The 23,237-nt window shown below is 35.6% G+C and overlaps 4 protein-coding genes across 5 annotated transcripts; 1 reads left to right on the forward strand and 3 right to left on the reverse strand.

Moving 5' to 3' along the window:
- Positions 1 to 856: 856 nt before the first annotated feature.
- Positions 857 to 10,967, reverse strand: LOC116128048 (DNA mismatch repair protein MSH7). 2 transcript variants are annotated; one of them, XM_031413720.1, is made up of 17 exons: positions 10,450 to 10,967; positions 9,525 to 10,068; positions 9,005 to 9,100; positions 8,853 to 8,908; positions 8,390 to 8,453; positions 7,709 to 7,804; positions 6,356 to 6,487; positions 6,225 to 6,258; positions 6,078 to 6,125; positions 4,896 to 5,095; positions 4,669 to 4,795; positions 4,278 to 4,555; positions 3,461 to 3,655; positions 2,618 to 3,028; positions 2,405 to 2,501; positions 1,901 to 2,028; positions 857 to 1,621 (listed from the first exon to the last, which is right to left on the reverse strand). In XM_031413720.1, exons 1-17 carry the CDS (start codon positions 10,785 to 10,787, stop codon positions 1,145 to 1,147), a joined length of 3,321 nt encoding a protein of 1,106 aa, XP_031269580.1. In that variant the 5' UTR covers positions 10,788 to 10,967; the 3' UTR covers positions 857 to 1,144. The 2 variants fall into 2 exon arrangements, with proteins under 2 accessions (XP_031269580.1, XP_031269579.1); XM_031413719.1 differs by lacking the exon at positions 6,356 to 6,487 and adding an exon at positions 6,841 to 6,972.
- A 176-nt stretch (positions 10,968 to 11,143) lies between these two features.
- Positions 11,144 to 12,116, forward strand: LOC116127985 (multiprotein-bridging factor 1c). The gene has a single exon (XM_031413647.1). The coding sequence runs from the start codon at positions 11,275 to 11,277 to the stop codon at positions 11,707 to 11,709; it is 435 nt and encodes a 144-aa protein (XP_031269507.1). The 5' UTR covers positions 11,144 to 11,274; the 3' UTR covers positions 11,710 to 12,116.
- A 290-nt stretch (positions 12,117 to 12,406) lies between these two features.
- On the reverse strand, positions 12,407 to 16,284 carry LOC116128027 (aldehyde dehydrogenase family 2 member C4). Its single transcript, XM_031413701.1, has 9 exons — positions 16,047 to 16,284; positions 14,829 to 14,971; positions 14,071 to 14,454; positions 13,902 to 13,991; positions 13,632 to 13,805; positions 13,410 to 13,547; positions 13,175 to 13,312; positions 13,015 to 13,076; positions 12,407 to 12,861 (listed from the first exon to the last, which is right to left on the reverse strand). Exons 1-9 carry the CDS (start codon positions 16,141 to 16,143, stop codon positions 12,588 to 12,590), a joined length of 1,500 nt encoding a protein of 499 aa, XP_031269561.1. The 5' UTR covers positions 16,144 to 16,284; the 3' UTR covers positions 12,407 to 12,587.
- Positions 16,285 to 19,034: 2,750 nt separating this feature from the next.
- Positions 19,035 to 22,895, reverse strand: LOC116128047 (FRIGIDA-like protein 4a). Its single transcript, XM_031413718.1, has 3 exons — positions 21,909 to 22,895; positions 19,910 to 20,085; positions 19,035 to 19,810 (listed from the first exon to the last, which is right to left on the reverse strand). Exons 1-3 carry the CDS (start codon positions 22,750 to 22,752, stop codon positions 19,229 to 19,231), a joined length of 1,602 nt encoding a protein of 533 aa, XP_031269578.1. The 5' UTR covers positions 22,753 to 22,895; the 3' UTR covers positions 19,035 to 19,228.
- Between the last annotated feature and the right edge of the window lie 342 nt (positions 22,896 to 23,237).

A 23,237-nucleotide genomic window follows, 5' to 3' on the forward strand; every position in this document is an offset into this window, starting at 1 on the left:
CGTACTTGGTATATATATATATATAGATATTTTTTTTTTTTTATTCTCCTTTCTCCCTGCATGCTTCTCCCTTTCACTAATGTTTTTTTTCTCAATTTTTCAGTTTTTTTTTTATTATTATTTAAATCCGCAAACTTTAAACATGTTTATGGGCAGGGAGTGGTAGCTACAACGCTACATAGCCCTTGAGTTTTACACCTCTTGAGCCCAAAGCTCACCTTTGTTTTTGTTTGTTTACTCTAAAATGTTGAAGACAAACAAATAATCCTTATCAAGAGAGACTCGTACAAACAAAATACGAAGATAGGTGTGTGATTTTATAGATGAAGGGTATAATAAAAAAATCAACAATAAAGGTTATTTGGCAATTAAGTGAAATGTATTTAGATATTTAAATATGCTAAAAAAATTTAATGGGATATATTTAGTAAAGGTAGTTGATGCCAATAGCTTCTCTGCTATTCTAGAATTTTCTTTTACGTAGCTAGCCATTTTCAATTCAAAGATCCAATTGAGGGAAAGAGAAAATGAAACATATTTATTATAGCTTGTAATATTTATTGTCCAAAACAAGCAGTTAATCATATGCCAAGTTAACCACCAGAAACTCCCCAAAAAAATACAGCAACATTACCCTCATTTTTCTACCTAATAAAACAAAAAATTAATATTTGATGAGAATGCAGCAGTACAAAACAAGAGGCGCTAAACTGAAATTAAGCAGAAGTTTGAAAGCTTTAAAAGAGCTAATGCTTCTTATCAAAGATTCTCATAATTTGGTGCAGGAAAATTACCAAGGGGAGGGGGAATTTATATAACAATTTCTGCCGCGCCAAACCAAGCCAAGTGCCAACAAAAGACACATGTCACTCACATACATTACCCAATGCCATGGAATGACACATTACAAGACACTAAGAATGTCACATGGACACTAACCATAATAAAAGTGGAAACCCACATTTTGTATAACAATATGCATATGATATCCCTTCATTTAATATGAAATATAAGGATGTAATAATTTCAAACTAACATTTACACGGTGTTCTCGCAAACAACAGAAATTAGGTACATATAAAAGAAACGGTGGTTGAAGCATAGCGTCACATGCCAGCAGTCCTTACCTCGGATCCTTTCCCTTTTAGTTGTGCAATTGATATGAGCTCTTTATCTCATGCCACAAACAAAACAAAGTATCATAAGCATCATCCTCTGTACAATTAAAATCAACAGTCTCTGAAAAATTCACTATGCCCTTCAACCACTCTTCATGGAGACTTGAGAATTCTGATCTCTGTTCACTCGATTTAAAACTTTGACCAATTGATTTTTTCATGACTAGGCCAGCATGTGAGGCCACATCAACCACCTTTTCTGGGACACCAGCCATTATGGCCACTTTCAATCCATAGCTCTCTGGGCATGCCCCAGAAGTAAGCCGGTAAAGGAAAACCAGCTCCTGGTCAATTTTCAATTTGTTTTCAGTGTTTGACTTGAAAGCGCAAGCCATATGTTGCAGTGTAACATGAGGATGAGAAGCAAATTCCTTTGTGAGGGGGTGGTAATGTGTTGCAAATAGCAACCGACAATTAACTTTCTCAATGAGATGGCGGAATACCTGCAAAAAATTCAGGAATGATTTTCACGCAATAACTACACCACATCATGATTTTCTGCAATTTCTATGTCAAACAAACATTTACTCTCCCAATCAAAAGTGTGTCAGTGCCTGTATACTTGTATAAATCTTTGACCTCATAACCTAGATTAGCATGATTTTAAGACTTGCACCAAGATTTGTAATTAGATAGGTATTATAAATTTCGACAAATATTTCAAGAGTTCCAAGATTAGAAAAACTATTTCTTCTTATGTATGGGGAAATAAGAGAACTCACTGCATATGCAATGGCGTAGCCATCAAAAGTGCTTGTTCCCCGACCCAGTTCATCGAGAATAACCAACGAATCCTGAGTAGCATTTTGAAGAACTGATGCTGTTTCTGTACATTCAACAAGAAATGTACCTGCAAAAAACCAAGGTTGTCTCCACAATCAAACTTACAACTTGAAGAGTCCACATAGATGAATACCTACTTGTGTGCACATGTGCATTATGACATTCAGATTCAGATAAAAAGAAACTTTCCTAAAAGTTTTCTTTGAAAGTTCAAGTTACATGAAATCCAGTCATTCAAAAGTCCATCAATTGCTTGTTCTTATAGTTCAAAGGATAAAATGACACTACAAAACATATCACATATCTTCATACAATAATATAAATCAAAGAGCTCGATGTCTTCACATGAAAAGTATCTTGTCTATAAATAGTTTTCTGAAGTAAACGATGTCTTCACATGAAAAATGTCTTGTCTATAAGTAATTTTCTGAAGTAAAACTTACTCTCGCCTGTCATGATTCTATCAGTGGCGCCAAGCCTTGTGAAAATGATGTCTGTGATCGAGAGAATGCACATCGCACTAGGAACAAAACAGCCCAGCTGCAAGTCATCAGAAAATTAGTTGTCTACAGAAAAAGAAGACTGGCCAATAAATCTTTCTAAATAATTGTTTATTTGCCATCACAATCTTTTAGCTTCTAAACAGCAGCACAAACCTGGGCCAATATAACAGTTAAACATGTGGCCCGCAGAAGTGTTGATTTTCCACCCATGTTAGGCCCGGTCAATAGCAAAGTACTAGGATGATAGCCATCTGAATCCTCACCAAGAATTATGTCGTTTGGGACAGGCAGTCCACTTTCTGCAAGGGCAAACGGATGCCATAGTCCTTTAATTTTGAGTATGGGTCCTCTGGCGTCCTGGCTCAATGCTGTAAGTTTTGACTGAGGCAATATATGTGGTCTAGACATAGTCCCACAAGACATGCTTGCAGTTACAGCAAAAGATCTCAATACATCAATACAACTGATGGAATGAATAACTTCAGACCATTGATCAGCTTTCTCTATAAATAACTCAATCAGAATAGAGAGTGTTTCAGCATCCGAATCTGTTACATCATGGTTCTGGTAAAAGATATCATGTCAGTACTGTGCCCAAATAATGGTATATAAGTAGAAACTACAATCATAATCCAACCAAGTGTAAGAAATTATTAAATATATGCTTCTGCCACAAAATTTGTACATAGCTTGTTAAACAGTTTGAAGTCAAACAAATAATAATAACAATAACGTTAATTAATAATCTGAGACAAATTCAGATAGGCATCATTACTGCCAGCAAAATATTCCTTAAAAGGGTTATAAAAAATCTGTCAACGGGAATTGCAATCATGGATAAATGTAAGAAAAGACATATAACCATTAATAGCCCATTCCAACATGCTGAATCCATTAACAGGAATATTCCAATGTAAAAGATGCAGCTCACAGACACAAAGAAAACTAATGCAGTCACCTATGTAGCATAATGTACAAGTAGAAACAGAAGCAGACCTGGTAATTCGGGAAGTCACTGGCTATTGCTGCTTCAAACTGAGCAAGAAATTTATCCAGATCATGACCACCATCTACGACTGGATATTTAAAATTTTTTGATAATGACAAAGCTATATGCCCTTCCTTCTGTAATAGCATTAACAAATCCATACCAATCCGCAGGCCCTTCACAAGGGACCCAAATGCTTTCACCTGCACCAACAATAAATATTACATACTTTAATCTGATAAAAAGATGTATTTGGTAACATTGAAAATTTAATGTTCTTCACATGTTTAACTAATCACAGCATCTTTCAACTAATGTAACCGTTCTTTCCATGCCTACTACTGAAATAAGGCATGCAAGCATAGTTCTTTTTATGATTTATCTCATGGCATCTTCCAAATAAACAAGTAGGTACCATCCCTTTCTGAAATCTTAAACCCTAATAGGTTTTATGAATAGAAATTTTACGCAAATGCAAAGATCATAATATTTAAGCCATCGATACATTTTTAAACCTTTTCCTGCAGCATAACCAAAATCCTTGCAGCATTGTCACAGCAATGTTATCTACTAAAAAACTTGATGAGAGACTAGTTCAATACAATCTGGTATAAGCTTAACTAGTGTGCTTCACATATCCAAAATGTAAAAACAATGTATCCTCTTTAGAAGAAAGAAATTTCAGATAGGAAACCTGATCTGAAATTACCAATTCATGAGTCATGACAATAACATCAAAGGTTTAAAGGAGAGACAGCGCTTTTGATAAACAGTGTGCTCCAAACAAATTTGATGGAGGGAAAAATCTATTTCAAGAAAACTTACTTGCTTCTTCAATACTTTTTTTCCTATCAAGGGCAGCGCAAGAGCAGCTGCCGCCTGAACTCTAGTCTTCACCCTGCCAAGTAACCTCTCCAAGTCTGGAAGCTTCCGCAGATACTGAGCAACAGCCAACATAATTTCTGAATGTGCCATTAGATCTTCAACCGCATTGAGCCTATTATTAATGCCTTCAACATCTTTCAGTGGATGGCAGATCCAGCTCCTTAAAAGCCGCTTACCAGATGATGTTACACAATTGTCAAGATATTTGAACAATGTACCTGGAACTCACAGCAGTAGAACTTTTGAGGATTAAATAACTTTGAATGAAGATACAAAGATAAAATCCTCTCAGAATAGCATCTACTTAAACCTAAAAGATGCAAAGACTTGCCTGTGGAACCGCCATCAGCATTGTTACCGAATATCTCAAGATTTACCAGTGTCTGTCCATCCATTCTGAGGCAATCCCTATAAACATGATATGGTAGTATATCTCCATTTCTTAAGACATCATCTAACTGCACGAAAATAGGAATAAATCAATCTTTATAAACAGCAGACATTTTAAGCTCTCAATAAATAATGAAAATTAGAGAAGGGGCTTGCATGCAAGCATACCATCAACCTCGATAGATGACTAATAAGTCCACCTAGAGCACTTAATGAAATATCATGTTGCATTACACAGTCAAGTGCACTATTCCATGGAGCAGAAGACCCTTTAAAGTAACCCTTCGACTGAATCAAATTTTTAACTTCAGAAGCATCCACAAAATCAGTAGTGGGCATGGCTGGAGTTAATTGCACAGCTGTATAACCTGAAAGAGAATTAAAAGTTGAGGCTGTATTCTACTTGTCATAATGACAAAAAGGTTTTTTTTTTTTTTGCACCCAAGAGGAAAATTACATGCAATAAATCAGAACAAACATGGCTGGTGAATGATTCATCAAAACAGCATTTATGTTAGATTGTTCAGAAATAAACCAAATATGAATTGTCTCATGATAAAAATGCTGATGCCTAATTTAAGAAAAGACCTAAAAAAATAAGAAATTCAGAAGGTAAACGAAAGGACTTGCATATAGCAGCACTAGGAAAAAACTGCAGGTGAAGCAGATGGCCTTGCTGATATTGACAGCAAAGCATAGATCCATATGTAAGCGAACAACTAACATGACTTGTAAACCATTAAACATTATCCATCTCATTCATTGTCACCAGTTCTTCATCTTGCATGGTGTGCGCATGATTAACTTTATGCAGGAAAAGCTAATAGAATAGTTGCTTGACAAGTGCAAGCTGAACATATTGGAACATCATTTTGTAGCGTTGGCAATGAGCAGCAATAATGCACCTAATTAACTATTACTTTCTTAACACGTTATCATACATGCCCCAAACATCCAAAGAGATTTAGTAATGTTAAAGGTGAAGCATGGCTAATCAATCAGCCCTAGAGTAGAGAACCATGAGTCAGGCAAATTTCATCCTTTCTGCATAAAAGATCATGGATTCACAAATCAGAAGAGATTTAGTCATGTTAAGGTGAAGCAAAATTGAGCTGCCACACAATATCAATCTTTTTTAACATACTGCACAGTGATCACCTGCTGCTACAAACTGCATTATATCACATGCACATTTTTACATTTGAGTTAACAAAAAATGAAGGTGCAAGTATTTGACAGCTATTGGAAAGAAAATACTGATGATATATCTATATAGCTGTGTAACATGAAATTACACATTAAAATTTCATCAGATATCTAAACAGGCAGAAATGCAGATATAATTCTCACCTGCTAATGAGTACTTTCTGATTGCTTTCTGAGCTTCTCTGCATAGCCCTGAAATATTAAAAATAATTAAGCTGCAGTTACAATTTCCATGAATAACTTACAAATGGAATTTGTTCTAATGTCAAAAGGAAAAGGAGAAAAGTTCACCTCTACTTTCGTATATTACTTCTTTTGGTGAAACCTAAAACCAATCACAGAATGAGAATCCAAATTTTGATCTGTCACTTAGACATTGTAGTAGAATTTCTCAGGAGGGAAAATAGGACAGAAGAGCATACTTGCATCAATAAAGCCCCCAAAGCAGCACATGAAGCATCATCCTCTATGGAGCCAACCCAAAATCTTAGAGCAGCACAATCAACAAAAGCAAAACCATAGACAATTGAATCGTTAGTCAGCCCATAGTTTCCCTGGAGACAAAACACAATGCAACACACTTAAAATATGTACAGCCCAGAGCCTCCACATCATGCAACAATAGGAAACACCATTAGAAAGAAATGTTAATTAATAAGTCGCAGCCAAGAGATAAATATGTAGAGTTAAATTAAAGCAAGCAAAAGTTTTAGGAGAAAGTACAGGAAAGCACCAAAAATACAACTAACATATTGAATATGATATAGAGACAAAGGTGAAGAAAATATTAAATTGTCTCGTTATTTTCTTTAAAGCTGCCACAGTGAAGAATTTACATTTCATCATGATTCAAGAATTGGGCAGGTGCTCTGTTTTAACCNAGCGAAAATAGGACAGAAGAGCATACTTGCATCAATAAAGCCCCCAAAGCAGCACATGAAGCATCATCCTCAATGGAGCCAACCCAAAATCTTAGAGCAGCGCAATCAACAAAAGCAAAACCATAGACAACTGAATCGTTAGTCAGCCCATAGTTTCCCTGGAGACAAAACACAATGCAACACACTTAAAATATGTACAGCCCAGAGCCTCCACATCATGCAACAATAGGAAACACCATTAGAAAGAAATGTTAATTAATAAGTCGCAGCCAAGAGATAAATATGTAGAGTTAAATTAAAGCAAGCAAAAGTTTTAGGAGAAAGTACAGGAAAGCACCAAAAATACAACTAACATATTGAATATGATATAGAGACAAAGGTGAAGAAAATATTAAATTGTCTCGTTATTTTCTTTAAAGCTGCCACAGTGAAGAATTTACATTTCATCATGATTCAAGAATTGGGCAGGTGCTCTGTTTTAACCACAGTATTATGCCACTAGGCTCTGTTTGGTTCACTATTCTAATGTTTTTTATAATAGTATTTTGGAAAAAATAAAGTTGAGTTGAATTGGGTTATCTTTACAAGAAAGGTAACTATTAATGTTTTGAGTTGAATAAAGTAAAAATTGGATTTTGAAAATATTGAAACAAATGTATTTTTGGGTTTTTAGGATAGAATAATGGAATAGGATAGGGTAAAAATAGTGAACCAAAGGGGCCATATTTTTTGAATAAGCACCTAACATTATGGATGTGTGTTTGTGTATTACAGACAACAAGCACTGGAAGTAAATGTAATAAGAAACCACAAAGGTGATATTGCGTGTATATACAAGAAAAATTGACGTTTGGCATCCATATATAAGAGAACTGACAAAACAACATTACAAACCTCTTTTATGGCAAGAAGATGAACAGCATCAGGCCCAATATTACCGTCAACTGTCGTTGATGGTGTGACTACATGTACTAACTTTCTTGGAATTACCTAGAAGTCAAATCAAGAAGTTTAGACTGTTATCTAAACAATTGTATGTACAATATATCAAGAGGGGAGAAAAAGTTAAAGGGTAGAGATGAAGACCAAAATAGAAAAAGTATTATTTAAAGTGAGATGAGAGAATATGTAGAAAATTTAAGAGCATCAGAAAAAGTGGCATATTTTAGTTGAATTTGCTAGCTGCATAGCAATGAACATGCTTAACCAAGCATGGCTGATTAGAATAGAAATAAACTCGAATTGAAAACCTAAATGCAAACTAATTGTAGATTTCATATCTTCTCAGAATACTTCAAGAGAGAGAAAGAGGATAGAAGAATACATAGAAGCACCATGCTCATAAGCACCATAGACTACAGGTGCAAGTTAGAACCTGAAAATGTTTCAAACATTTTAAAAACAACGGCTAGGATTCAAATATAAACCAGAGTGATAAAACATAAAGGGGTCAACAAGAACAAATCAAAACTTCTTGATTACTGTAAAGGAAGCACTGAGAAGACAAGTGAAACATAGCATAGTAAATCTGTGAAGATGAATTAGAATTATCCCTTCTAAGCAAGGTAAACTTACAGAATTTGCTTTGGCTTTTGCTTGCGCAGATGTCTCCAACTGCTCTATTCGCCCAACTTTATATCTTCACAGGAACAAAGTAATTAATAAGTAAACCATGACATACTGATACTACACAAGGAAGGCAATAAATGAACGGGTGCTAACTTGATTCTGATTCCAGTTACCATACTTAAATAAGTGAATACCATTCCACAAGTTTACTGAATCTGGCACATATTTAAGGTGCTAAAGTGAAACTCATAAAAGCCTTTTTGTATATTTTCTCTTATAATACAAAAAATATAAATTCCTGCAGAAAATACCAATCCAAGAATTATGCCAACTTTTACAGTCTCCAAAGGGCTATATTACGTAACTGGTCATTCAACATAGAAAAGTATAACTACATAATGAAGTTACAAAAAAGCATTGTGCAGCTTAGACATGTTTATAATTAGGCTGAGCACTTAAACATTCTTACCCCCGAGCAACCAGTTTTTGAACGGCATCATCAATTCCACTTTCAGGTAAACCAACCTGACCATAAGGAAATAGTTTATTGCATATCCAAAAGATGAACAAGAAGAGCTGTACAGGGCGGATCAAAGGAATACGAAGCCAAAAATTATTCACCTGCCGACATTTCCCAACACCGCTTAATGTAATTTTCCAATCAAGCTCCTTATGGCCAATTTCAGCATCAAGTTCATAGAGCTCGTAGAATTTCCCCTGTAATGATCATAAGTTACAGCATAAGGCAAGCTTAATTTCAAAACTCAGAATTGGAAAAAGAATACAGCAGCATATTTCCAGAAATGCTAAATCATTTCATATATATACACTTGTTATATAGAAATACTAAGCAGGAGAGACTCCTGAATAACTAAAGCATTATAATTCAACATGAATGTGATCTGGTCAACCTGAAAAACAGCAAAATCTTTCTTTCCTATATTTTATTCCCAGGGTTTCCTTGGTCAAGATGCATCAGAAACATTTAGCATGTAATCCATCTCAGTACTCTTCTGATGGCACTAACTAAGAAGATAAATGAAAGAAAAGTAACTTCACAGTCAACACAAACTACAGTTGCCCCAATGATTGGAATTAGAAGTAGTTGAGAATATATAAAATGAAAACGACTTTAACTAACCACTTTAAAGAAAAGCAAAACATCCATATATTGACTTTTGATACTCCAATACTGTTTTTGAGACGCTGACATTTTCTTCAAAACATCTGGTGGTATATAAAGCGTCTTCTTGTCATAAAGTGAATCACCAGGTCTTCTTCCATTAGCATCTCTAATATGAGAAGAATCAAGCCACTCAAACTTGCTAGTTTTATCAGCTTCTTCACCATGGTTCTTAGTACTAGTAACAGAATCCAGAAGTAGTTTCACTCTTTTGCTAGAATCCAGCAATGAACTATCCTTCTTATCTCCTACCTTAAAACTATTCTCTTGAATCCTCTTTAATCGAGGAACAACAAGATGCGTACCCGGTGTCTCTGGACCGGGGATACCATCATCATTTTCACTATGTAAAACACTTCCTTGATTAACTATCCCGCTGAAACTAGAAACATTGTCCTTTACAGGACATTGAGTAGCTGCTCCACGTTCAAGGACTGCTTCTGAGTCACCAACTTTACCAGATATAGAGCAAATATTAGAAGAAACGCCATTTGATTCACTCCTGAAATTTACACAGATCGTCAACAAAAAGTATACTGATTTATAGGCCTATATAATCAGCCATGGCAACATGCAATTTGCATTAACATATGGACACAACTTAAAATTCATTAATCCAATAACAAGTCATGACTTGAAAAAGCAAGAGTTGATATAACCTGCTCACAAGTCATATCCTTGTTTGTTAGGAATTTTGGTGTTATAAAATAACAAATCAATATTTAACAGTGAAAAATTATCGGCTCGCTATTTGCTAAATCAGAAGAATACACATGAATTTGATTGTGACAAAGAAAATTCACGAATCAACTAAACTGAGGACATGGCATAGTCCAAATTATCAAACCAAAAGAAGCCTTAGAAGTTCAAGATAGAATAATACCTCCGGTTAGCATTTTGCCTATTATCAGCCTTCACAAATTTATGCATAATACTCGAGAAAAGTGAGGAACCTCCTTTTGCATCCTCATTCGCCTTGAAGCTCGTCGGTAAAATCTGACGAGGTAATTTCTCCGGCGGAGTATCGGTTCCTCTTATTTCCAGAGACGAGTCGTCTGTAGGTGGAAACGTCGGCTGAGTTAGAACGGCACCGTTTAGGTTCTGCTGCTTCAACGAAAACGGAGCCTCTCTCCGTTCGTCATGCATGTCTCCGGCGCCTAAGCTCCGATTCGTCGGGGATGGTTTCTGAAAGAATGAGAGGATCGATTTTTGGCGCTGCATGTTCGAATTAACAAGAGAGTGTGAGGCGAAGTGTAAAAAGTAAAGTGAGCAATTGGCGCCAATTTTTGCCCTCGGGTATTCTTAAATCTCCAAAATGGCGGCCCCAAATGTGAATCTGAACCTTTGGTTTCTAATAAGTTTCCTAAGCCGTTCGATTGATACACAATGTGCAAAGTCAATAATACCCCCACTTTAAGTTATAAAACATAACCACGTCATCAAATATAGCAGACATTTATCTTCCTTGAGGAGCACGTATGACGCTCTTAATTACCAAGTGGTTAGTTTCCTAGTCAATAACTTCATCCAATAAAAAGCTGCCATGTCATGCATTTATCAACAAATTTTTTCCCCCGCATCTTCGAAGCTTGCAGAGCTTTCCAGACCGCCTCCTTTTATATAAACGGCATCAACGTTCGATTATGTTGCAAGTAAAAATAAACCGATTTCTCTGTTTCTTTAGAGCTCTGATTCTGTTTCAACAACGATGCCGAGTAGATATCCAGGAGCAATCACCCAGGATTGGGAGCCTGTGGTGCTGCATAAGTCCAAGACCAAGGCCCAAGAGTTGCGAGACCCGAAGGCGGTGAATCAGGCCCTGCGGTCGGGCGTGCCGGTCCAGACAATAAAGAAGTTCGATGCCGGATCAAACAAGAAGACGGCGCCGGTAGTAAACGCAAGAAAGTTGGACGAGAGTACCGATCCAGGGACGCTGGACCGTGTGCCGGGTGAGGTGAGGCAGGCAATCCAGAAGGCGCGGCTGGAGAAGAAGATGAGCCAAGCGGAGCTCGCAAAGCTAATAAACGAGCGGCCTCAGGTGGTTCAAGAGTATGAGAATGGAAAGGCTGTGCCCAACCAGGCTGTTTTGGCGAAGATGGAGAAGGCCCTAGGCGTGAAGCTTAGGGGAAAGACTGGCAAGTGATTGTTTGTAGGAACGACAACGTAGTTGGACATATATCGCGTTGTTGGTTCTTTAGATTTGCCTGTACTCTCTCAATGTTTTTTCCATCTTTAGGTTGTGGAAAGATCTGAGAACATGTTTGTGAAGTGGATAATTGAAAATACCTATATTATGTTGAGACTGTCTAGAACGGTAATCTGCCCATCTATGCAGAACTCTTTCGTTTAAATGTATATGTGTCTGTGAAGTTCAATATTAGTTCTCGCATCATTCCATTACCTCCCACAAGAATCGATCGGTATGGATACAGATTGCTTCTTTTCCATTGCAATGGATTGGATACATCTCAGATTCTCAATTGTTACCAGACATTCAATCGGTGAGAAATAAACTGAATAAAAATGAACAGCTCTCAATTGTTCCACTCAATTAAAACAAATTAAATGAATTGTTTAGCCGCAGAAATATTAATTTAATGCTACTCAGCTTTCATGTAAACCAGAATCAGTTTTTACCAGTTTCGTTGATGATACGTTCGTATTTTAATTAGTTAAAGGAAGGAAGGTATTTATTAATCAAGAATTAATTAGATTTGAGTCTGATTTAACCCAAACTGCCATTTTATATTGAAGTATGCAATTAATTGGATCCCCAAGATATAATGAATTTACCTCTCAGAAGGTGGTATGCCGATTAGAGCAACCATTATCTATTAACATATGAATGAAATCAAGAGCACGCATTTAGATTATTGAACGAGAATATAAAGCACAAGCTTTCATTGTAGGCTCAGATTATTCCGCCTAATTTAGATAAATTTGCAGCCTAGGCACTGCAAACTCATTGGCTAATGTAATTTGCCAACACTTACTCTTTTAACATTTTAAAACCAAGTGTGTTCAGAGCCAAGGAGAATTGTAAATGGGAATTACAACAGACTTGGTTTGAAGATACTTATGAAGAGCTTCCAATCCCAAATCCCTTCCAAATCCACTCATCTTGTATCCTCCATAAGGGCAATCCTTATCAAAAGCAAAATAGCAATTGATCCATATAATGCCAGCGCGAATTGATCTTGAGACGGTGTTTGCCACATCTATGTTCTTGGTTACAATGCCTGCTGCTAGCCCATATTTAGTATTGTTGGCACACTTGATTGCCTCATCAACCGTCCTGTAAATCAATTACCAAAAACATATGAACATTTTAATGTGATCATATATTAAAGCTTAATAAAATCAGCGCTAAGTGAATACAGATTTCTATCCTGATTGAGCTAGAAAGGTCATCAGTAAATTCTCCAGGGAGGATATATATCATACTTACTTGAATTTCATTAATGACATGACAGGACCAAAAATTTCATCTTTTGCAATTAGCATATCCTCCTGCACAAGTTGTGAGATTTATAGGTTAAAGAAAATAATAAATCCATTCATGAAATTAGAATCAAGATTTCCAAATGCTAACTGTTCAAAAATGTTACCTTAACGTCGGTGAAAATTGTAGGTTCAATATAATATCCCTTCTCGCCACAAGGCTTACCTCCTGTTAGCAAAGTGGCTCCTTCTCTTTTTCCATGCTCAATGTAAGAAAGAATTCTATCGAACTGCTTCTTATCCACCTGTCGTAAATATTAATATAATGTCAAAATCTTCTTTTAAGAATTTTGTTGATTTTAGTAACTAAAGTTATTGCAAAACTTAAAATTCATCACTTACCTGCGGTCCTTGACGAACTTTAGGATCAAAAGGGTCCCCAACTACCCAAGCTTTGGCCTTCTCTACCAATTTTTTTACCAATTCATCATAAATCCCTTCCTGAACATAGACACGTGAACTTGACACACAAATTTCTCCCTGCGGAATTGAGAGGAACCCAATGAAAGAGAATTAGGGAAACTACATGTATTTTTGCATAACTCAAATAAATAAATACTATACCTTGTTGTACACGACACCGAGAAGAGCAAGATCGGCTGCTTTATCTACATCAGCATCATCAAAAATCAAGAGAGGCGATTTGCCTCCTAATTCAAGTGAAACTGTTTTCAAATTGCTTGCTGCTGCAGCCTGCATCACTTTACGTCCTACTTCTGTAGACCCTGTAAAACTAACCTGTAAAAAACACCCAGGCTCACTAGATTTACAACCTATTCTTGCAAAATTAGGGAAAGATAATTGTAAAAAGAGTTTCTATGTATTATATCTCACTTTATCAATGTCCATATGTGAGCTAATAGCAGCACCAGCAGTGGTTCCAAATCCATTTACAACATTGATCACACCATCAGGTATACCAGCCTGAAACGTCAATAACTTATTAAACATGAATTTGATCATTTGAAAAACTATGAAATTTAAGTAGATAATTGGTTCTTACGAGCTTGGCAAGATGGGCATAAAAAAGAGCGGAAAGGGGCGTTTGTTCAGCTGGTTTGATGACCATGGTACAGCCAGCGGCTAAGGCGGGACTAGCCTTCATGAAAAATATGGAAGTAGGGAAATTCCAGGGGACAATATGACCTACAACACCTATGGGTTCAAGCAAAGTATATGCCTGAAACGAGCCTGACATTTTCAACGTCTCTCCGTGAATTTTATCGGCTGCTCCCGCGTAGTAACGAAGAGTGTTGGCTCCGAGAGGAATATCCACGGCCTTGCCCCTACTGAACAATTTCCCAGCATCAATACAATCCACTGCCGCTAATTCTTCTATGTTTTCATCTATTAAGTCCGCAAATTTCATCATTATCCTTCCTCTTTCCTGATCCATCGCCAGTAATTAGAAACCAAAAACCTTCAACTAATTAAATAAAATAATTATAAGAAGTTTTTTTAATGATTAAAAGTCTTTCGGAAGTGCTGTATTTACATTGAAACATTACATTATAAATTGTATTATATTAAGCTAATAATAATTAAAACTATTATTCAAATAGTATTTCAAATTTCTCACCAAATTAAATGAATAATTTGACAAATACTACTTAACGTGTATACTATTCTATTAGTATTGTGCCTTTAATAAAATGGCTTTTCAGTTTAACAATAATTGAAAGAAAAAAAAAAATGAGACTTGTGGATAAAAGAGAAAGGAATTAATATTTTAAATTAAATAAAGGCGGAAACATAACGTACAAAGCCACTGAAACGTGGCCATGGACCATAATCAAAGGCTTGACGAGCAGCCTTGACCGCAAGATCAACATCCTCCTTATCTCCTTGAGCAACCCTTGCTGTCACCTCACCTGTTCTTGGATCTATTGTCTCAAAAGTTTTCCCTATTAAAAAAACCCTTCATTATTAGCCCTCATAATGAACAATTGAAAATTGAATAAAAGAGACATGAATAAACAACTTACCTAATCAATAATTAGACTAAAATAATTCAAAATAAATGTTTAAATATTATTAGCCCTCATAATGAACAATTGAAAATTGAATGAAAGAGACATGAATAAACAAGTTACCTAATTAATAATTAGACTAAAATAATTTAAAAGAAATGTTTAAATATTTCATATGATCTCACCATATCAAGGAAGAATATTTATGATCTTACCATTTCAAGGAAGAAGACCTCTCATTAGCCGACTCTATTGATAAATAATAAAATCATAAATGATGTTATTGCAAAGTGCCAAAGTCAAACAAGAAACCCAAATTATTTATGAACAAGATCTGTCTTAACACATGCACGAAAAAAGGTCAATAAACAAAGCAAGTAAAACAATCTGCAAGCAGCTAGCACGTGAGTACAGGTAAGCCTGAATAAATTTTTGCCGTTCTATTTCACTTTACCATAAGCGACATAGAGTGGAACCAAGATAGACGAAAGAACAAATAATAAAGAAATAGAAAAAGATGAAAAGGGTGTGTTCATAAAACATATGCGAAGAGGAGAAAACCAGAGAGGATGAGAACAGAGGTAAGTTTCTGTTCATTCTAGACTTTCATATGAAGAGATAAAAATTGGAAAATTCCCTGAACTAAATATTTTTCAAGTGAAACAAGTCTAGCATGCATAAAAACATTCACTGAGAGTTCCAAGCAAAAACATATATGCACGGGAGAATCAGTTCATTTCAACATGTATGCTAAACCATTTTTGACCTGGACTTTCAGCTGGATTTCATCAATGTTTCATCTAGCTAATTTAGTCAATTAGCTTTGTTTTTGCCAAGTGATTGAATTAATGAGATGTAAGAAAAGAAATGGAATAGAGTTCAACAGGTCAAGCATGAAGCCTTGATAAGAAGATTAAAAAGACAACAGAAAAGTAATTAAAAGTCAATCATAGATGCGAAAAGCCAGAATCTCAAGTGAAAGAGAAAGTAAGAAAGATGATTGAAAAACCTGAAACAGCATCTACAAATTCTCCATTGATGAACAGCTTCGTAAACCTTATCTTGGGGATGTTAAACTCAGAACTTCCATTGGAATGAGTCGCCATCTTTTACGAAGTCTCTCTAGCTGATATTACGGACCCTTGTGTTTGTTTTCGTTTTTGAAGCACATTGGGAGTATTTATAGCACATGATAATAGTAAAGAACAGAGAGAACAAATATATAAATATAATACGCAAGTCATTCAAGACTTGCTGCCACATCCTACGACCATGAATTTCACAGCATTGTAGCTTCTTGGTAAATACCAGAAGTAACTTGATTCCTGCTTGATGCGGGAGAAAATAGATGGAGTGTCTTGGCTCATGATAAAGTATTTTGATTTATCAACAAATGTTACCAACAACTATTTATTTAATGAATTAATTTGACATCCATAGCTGAACCTGCATGGTGCGAATATTTAAGCAATTAACAGGTATAATAGCCTAAGTTAAGATGTGTTATTTAATTAAGTATATATTATAATGTATTATTAAGAAAAGAAAAAAAGGCATACGGTACCATATAATATGTATATGGGTTTGCTAAAAAGACGCAGGCACAGCCGCCTCCAGAAATATCAAACTATATATCTATTAGCCTATTAAGGCATACATTAATAGAGGATTTGGGGAAGTTGAATATGAATGGTCAGGATGGCTAGCCTATGAGGAAATATTTGTAAATATAAGGAGATTGGTACTGGTAGATGAGTCAAAGGAGAATCTGGTCGGGAAGATGACCTGAGCTTTTCACCTAACACATGCGTGACATAGCTTTGAAAATATGAATATAGTTAATTAGGAAAATTAATAGTTGTCATTATGTCAAATATTATGTTATTATTACATAACAGATTTCATGCTAATCACGTCTCTAATTATGTGAAGTTACAGCATTAAGGCATAATATATGATTGTCTTCTACAGATTCTTATACTTGTATAATTAGCCCTTTTGGTACAGAACATTACATGTAATACAAATATACAGGATTGATTATTCTGTTTCTCTTCTCTTCTCTTAGGCCATCTCTGGCAGATTATACTACTTCTTTTGCCTCTTTCTTCTTCTTCTCCTTCTTTACTGCTTCTTCTTCTTTAGTTTCTGACAATAGCTTACAAAATACACAACAACGGCCGGTTATGCAGACAAACTATACGACAACCAGTTTTACTACATGACACACACAGATGTTTTATGACAACGTTAAACTATAAAATGTAACTAAATCAAACTTTGTTTTATATATGAGAAGATATTTAGTTGGACTCCAGTGGATTAAATTGAAAAAAAAAAATCTTTTACTTCGGTTTTCAATAATAATTAAAAAAATTGGGGGTTCTGTTGGGAATTGTGCACAAATAAAAAGGAATTGGGATGGGCTGATAGACTATAGGCATTAGGCAGCAACTAGTCAACTACACTAATTCAAAAGGAATTGGGATGGGCTGTCAGGCTGGTAGAGCAACTACACTAATTCGGTAATTCCTCTCCTACCTGCTTTTTAATCTTCTTCTTTTTTTTCTTCTAAAGAAACCAATTTTATACTTACTAATAGACTTGTTTGATAAAGAAACCTTCTCTTTTCTCTTATCATCTCTTTATTAATATTTTCCTAGTTGGTTATCTTCATCATGCAAACATCCTACCCAATCTTATCAAGGTTAATTAGGTATCTCTGATCGTTATAAGTTTTCGTAACAACACTTATAATTTGAGTTGTTGACAAGTTGTGCGGATTCTATTTGTTGAGATATTGTGACTCACTTTTCTATTTGTTTCATGTAAAATTTTATCTTTTTAAGAAAATTATTTAAAGAAGAATGCAATTATATATAGGAATAGAAACTATGAAAATCCTATTAGGAATAAATAAGATTCCCACTAGAAGTAGAATATCTCACGGGTCACGTATAAATATAAGAAAAAAAATCAATTCATTGTTATAAGAGGAAGAATGCGTAGAGTATGTGATGTAAGGGTAGGTAAAAATAACATGAGGTGAGTGTAGAAACTAGGTTTATTTTTTACTCTATTAATTAGGTATTAGATATCGGGTACTCTTGTATAATAAACTTATATCTCATTCGATGATGTAAACAAATTATGTCGAATCACGTAAACATCATGTCTCTTTATATAGTGTGATTTATTTTCCTATGTTATTTCTTTCGATATTTATTTTTCCGTTACGTGATCTCCTAATACTTTTGATGATTTATTTTTTTGGTTTTTCTAAAATTATATAAAAATTCAGATGGGAGCTTTTAAATTAATCACCCATAAAGTTTGTTATCAACAGATTTTGGTCATATACCGATAATAATAATCACGCATAAATTCGTATTTAGAAATGATCCAAGTAAGTTAAATTGTAAAATAAATTAATGTAGCCCAGAAGCCGGAAATAACAATAAGAGAAATTAGAGCCTAAAATTGCCTAACGGACCTATGGGCAGCAGGTTATGGGGTTAACCGCTTATATTTAAACCTGCCAACTAAAGGTTAATTAAATGAAAGGAAAAACGTATGTAATTAATTGAAGTGAACTGCTAAAAGACAATTCAGCAGTCTCTGTTCTATTCATCGTCTGTATATTATATTACGATTGAGGATGGTCAAGATCTGGATTGGGTCAATAGCCGATACATGAAAAAAAGGAAGTGATTTGAATCTAGGATTTATGAAACAAACTTATTTAGCTTTAAGTTTAAATAAATAATCTGCAAAGATATTGATATGGTCGTTTGACGTATTGGAAGGTGAAAGAGTATTTGCTAAACCATTTTGCCTAAAACGCTTTAAGTTGTTTATTTATTTTGTTAAATTACAATCAATGAGCAACTTGAATTAAATTTAAGTGAAAATGACAGCAGTGCTTGGTTAGTCGGTCAAGTTTATCCAAATCCGTGAGCTTGACGAATTTCACAGAGAAAATAAGACATCAGCATGGTCAAAATTTGAAAACGGGAATCAAATCCAGCTTCCAAACAAAATAATTAATAATGCCTCTATGGGGAATCTGAACCATTCCCACATTTAATTCCGTAGTTGTAGTAATAAACAAACGAATTCAAAAATATAATGCCAACTACCAAAAATCTACAAAACAAAATGACTAATGGTCAGACTAGTGCTCCTTACATACTATTGTGTATATGATGACGATTGGTAAGAGGACACTGGTGCAGAACTATAATCATACGCACCATACCCAGTTTGTGAACTATAAGAACCACTGGCTCTGAACCCAGCAGCACCTATACTGTCTACTGGGAGAGAGTAGTGCTGTTGAGGGATGGCGGCAGGACTTTGTGCGTGGGGCACAACATAAGTTGTTCCATATTGAGCAGCGGTAGCACCTTCATAGACAGTTTGGTTAGGATAGTTGTATGGGGTAGAAATAGAATATCTCGGCGCTGGGCTATGTGGTGTTGGGGGGGCTGGGTTCCTGCGGCCAAAAGATTGGTAAGCATTTGAAAACTTGGCTGCTTTAGCTGGCCGGAAGGCAGGTGGTCCACTGCTGCGGCTACTACTAGAACCATGGCCTCGCTTATTTTGGGGCTTGCTATTGGTTGCTGAACTCTTCTTTCTTTCTGCCTTGCTCTTTTCAAGCTGAGCAGCTCTCTTCCTTAAACTATCAACAGAGAACTCTGATTCAAGCTTATGGTCTTCTACGCATTTAATGATGGCTTTAATGGAATTCAATTCCACATTGCTTGATTCCTCCTGGAAGTACAATAGTTTATAGATACAAAGTAATCATAATATATTAATACTATTGCATGTAACGGTTAGTTCAAAAACAGAAGGTAAAAGTCCACATACCGTTGCCACATTGCTATAATTGCCATTCTTCAATATGGTTGTAGCATTCTTTTTTGAATTCCGGAGATAGGACTTGAGCAGCGAAACTGGAGGAAATCTTTCAGTTAAGCCAGATTCAGAAGCAAAATAAACCGCCTCTACCTCTTTACCACTCTTCACTAATTCATCAATTATATCTGTAAAATTCATAGATTTCTTCAATCAACTTGGCCAATTGATAAAATTCCGATACAATAGACAAATGCAACCAATCATAAAACAAAAGACCAGAGAATTCATGTTTTCGTTTAGTTCATCTTTTCTTAATGATAGCAGTTCCTTTTAGTTTTAAGCATTTTATATTATATTATCCCTCATGAGATAGTCTAGTTGGTTAGATTTCTTGTGGTGAACGAAAGAGTCTAGAGATAAAAATTCCCCTGCCAATTTCGAAGGTGGATCTGTTTAATTTGGGTTGTGATAGAAAAGGGGAAGATGGACCACATAGTAAAGAAAACAAAAAAATAAAAATAAAAATAAAAAATACTGGCTGAAGTTAAAAATTAATCCCACAGAAACAAAACATATATTATTATATTATATAAAGTAAACAAAGAGGGTGAAAGAGATGGAGATAGAAGTACCAATCAAATAGGGTAAAACAATTCATTCAGCCAACTCCAACAAACTTAGCATTGACACTGAACTAAGTTGAGTTAACAACAAATTAAAGTAAACTCTGAAACCCAATATCACATAGATCATTATTTTTCATATTATTTGGTTTTTGCCTCAAGTACACATATTACCTTTGAAAATATGAATCCTATAATCGAAAATAAAAAGACATGCTCAACATATTGCAATGATCTACACCGTCAACACACATCTTTGATCTGTGGGGAGGATACAGAAGTAGATACCAAGTAACAAAAGAGGGTATAGAGACCACATAATGAGGTACATATTTTCCATTTATTTATTTAAAATCAGAGCAAATGCAACTTCACAAAAAGCAAATGAGAGTCCTAGTTTCTAAAAATTGGACCTCTAGAAAATATTAAGATGTGTGGACTGTGAACTCATGCATATTTTGAGAAGGTATACAACATGAATTACAGAGTCACTACTTCTAAGATTATGTGGTAGTAAGAATTTTTCCATTCATATTGATGTTATACTGCAACTGAGAGAAAGGAAAAAGATCAGATATATATTTTCATATATGCGGGTACAATATTTGTGAACATATATGCAAGCATGGGAAGATATATACATTTGAAAGAGAACAAATTTGTGTATCTTCCCAAAATAAGAATTAGCTAAATGTTTCGCCAGCTGCATTCATGACAGAAATTTTAAAGAAAATGATAAGCTAAACATATATGAAGTCTCAAGTACTACTAGATTTTCCAAGACATCAGCCAGATGTAAAAATAGTTCTCACTTCACCAAATACCCTTCACAGTTGAAGGTAACAGAGGTAGTAAAGTAAGTAACACCAATCCTAGTTCCAACTAAAGCTATAGCCACTATTACTTCAAACCAACAATAAAATCATGAGGACAGCAACTCCTGCACATTTTATATGATGCTACATGCATTCACATTAATACATGAATCACATATGCCAGAGTGGATATAACAGTGTGCCCATTATTACTGTTGAAAACTCAATTTTCTGCTGCATCATGACATGGAATATCTAGGAAAGAATTTCCAGAACATGACCACTTTCACCAACAAATCAGGCAGAAGAAAATGTAACATTTTGCATTCAAATGTAATTCTTAGGCTACTGAGAACACTAGAATATTGATACTCTTATCGGACTAGTAAATATAAAAAGATATCATATTCTCAGACTTGTCTACCTCAGGAAATTTGAATAGCTACATTGTATTTCACAGTCATATAAAGAAAGTTTTCATCCTTTACAAGAAAACACAAATAGCAGTTTATAAAGAAATATGCATTTCACTCCACATAACTCTTTTCTTCAAAGTTATAAAGAACAAACCTCCCAATTTCTCGCCGAAACCTAAACATGCCGAAAGCTTGGCCATATCCCTTCTGGAGGCAAAATCCAAAACCAGTTTCCTAAGAAACTCATTATCAAACCTCGAACTCAACCCGAAACCCACCACCATTTGCAAAAACATAACAGCCTCCGCGGGACCCAATTCAGTATCAAACATTTGCTCCTTCCAGCTCTCCAAAATCCCCGCCGCTCTCTCCACCACGCTTCTCGCAAACTCGGGCCCCACAGCCTTTTTACCATTATTTCCTTCCGGAAACATGGCTTGAACCAGCATTCCACAAGCCCACCTTTTATCCGTAACCCCAACTTTATCCATCTTCTGAACTAAAAACTCCTCCACGGCGTCTAGGAGCAGTCTCGGTGGGTCCACGGACTCCGTAATTGCCCCAGAAATCTCAGCGCGCAACGACATGGATTCCTTTCGTTTGGAGATGATGAATTTTAATAGTCCAGAGAAGTCCATTTTACGACACAAGGACTTTAAGGTCTCGGATAGCTCGGTGGATTTGGCGGGTTTTTGAAAATCGGCCAAGGCGGCTTCTTTTTGGTCCTTGAGGAGAGCAATGGCGACTGACTCGCGTTCGGGGATTGAGTTCTCGCGTTGGCTGAGGGATTGTAGAGTTTCGCTGGAGGTGGATTCTAAAGAGAGGAATTTCGATTCTAGGGATTTGGACTTATGGGAAAGGGACTCTTGGAGGGAAGTGAAATGGTAGGTTAGGGTTTTAAATAACTGAGTGCATGAGGAAAGAATCGTTCTTTGTGCCTCCAAGTCGTCGAAGAATTGCTCCACTCTGTCTGTTTTGATCGACAACTCAGTCGCCATTATAAGAAACTTGAGTGAAAGCTTTAATGGTTTACACAAAAACCCTAAAGAGAAGAAATGAAGAGGATATTTACCGGTAGTGTTTGTTGTTTGTAATTCCTTTCTGCCTTAATTTTCTGGCGTCATTCTACCAGGAAGAACTCTCTGTGAAGTGTGACCCAAAGCAACGGTGTCGTTTCGTTTTGCAAAGCCTGAAAACGACGTCGTAGTTATGATGTCATTTATTTCCACTTTTAACCTCATTTATTGTGAGAGTGGGACGATGAAACGCGCTTAAACGTCAATGATAATACTTAAATTTTACAGCTTCTCAAACGTTAAATCTTAACCGATAAAAGAAGATGGGACAGTTATGGAGCTGAGTTTACTGGTAGAGTGGCAGTTAACTCTACTTTTCTCCTATTAACCATCACAGAGAGACAGTGACGTATTGCCCTTTTTGTCACATTTTAACAAAAGCTTTTTACCATGAGTTCACTGGTACT

This window comes from Pistacia vera, unplaced genomic scaffold (assembly GCF_008641045.1).
Source record: "Pistacia vera cultivar Batoury unplaced genomic scaffold, PisVer_v2 Contig196, whole genome shotgun sequence".
In the NCBI taxonomy this organism is placed as follows: domain Eukaryota; kingdom Viridiplantae; phylum Streptophyta; class Magnoliopsida; order Sapindales; family Anacardiaceae; genus Pistacia; species Pistacia vera.

Bases quoted from the DNA above. Each gene is read 5' to 3' on its own strand.
- LOC116128048 (XM_031413720.1), bottom strand. From the start codon at position 10,787: ATGCAGCGCCAAAAATCGATCCTCTCATTCTTTCAGAAACCATCCCCG. The intron at 10,069-10,449 runs GTATTATTCTAT...TGTAAATTTCAG, and splicing joins AGGCAAAATGCTAACCGGAG to GAGTGAATCAAATGGCGTTT. The intron at 5,096-6,077 runs GTGAGAATTATA...ATTCTCTTTCAG, and splicing joins CAGAAAGTACTCATTAGCAG to GTTATACAGCTGTGCAATTA.
- LOC116127985 (XM_031413647.1), top strand. From the start codon at position 11,275: ATGCCGAGTAGATATCCAGGAGCAATCACCCAGGATTGGGAGCCTGTG.
- LOC116128027 (XM_031413701.1), bottom strand. From the start codon at position 16,143: ATGGCGACTCATTCCAATGGAAGTTCTGAGTTTAACATCCCCAAGATA. The intron at 14,972-16,046 runs GTTTTTCAATCA...TTTTTTTAATAG, and splicing joins ATTTGTAGATGCTGTTTCAG to GGAAAACTTTTGAGACAATA. The intron at 13,548-13,631 runs GTATAGTATTTA...TCAATTCCGCAG, and splicing joins TCGGTGTCGTGTACAACAAG to GGAGAAATTTGTGTGTCAAG.
- LOC116128047 (XM_031413718.1), bottom strand. From the start codon at position 22,752: ATGGCGACTGAGTTGTCGATCAAAACAGACAGAGTGGAGCAATTCTTC. The intron at 20,086-21,908 runs GTTTGTTCTTTA...TGAATTTTACAG, and splicing joins TTTCGGCGAGAAATTGGGAG to ATATAATTGATGAATTAGTG. The intron at 19,811-19,909 runs GTATGTGGACTT...TTGTACTTCCAG, and splicing joins ATTATAGCAATGTGGCAACG to GAGGAATCAAGCAATGTGGA.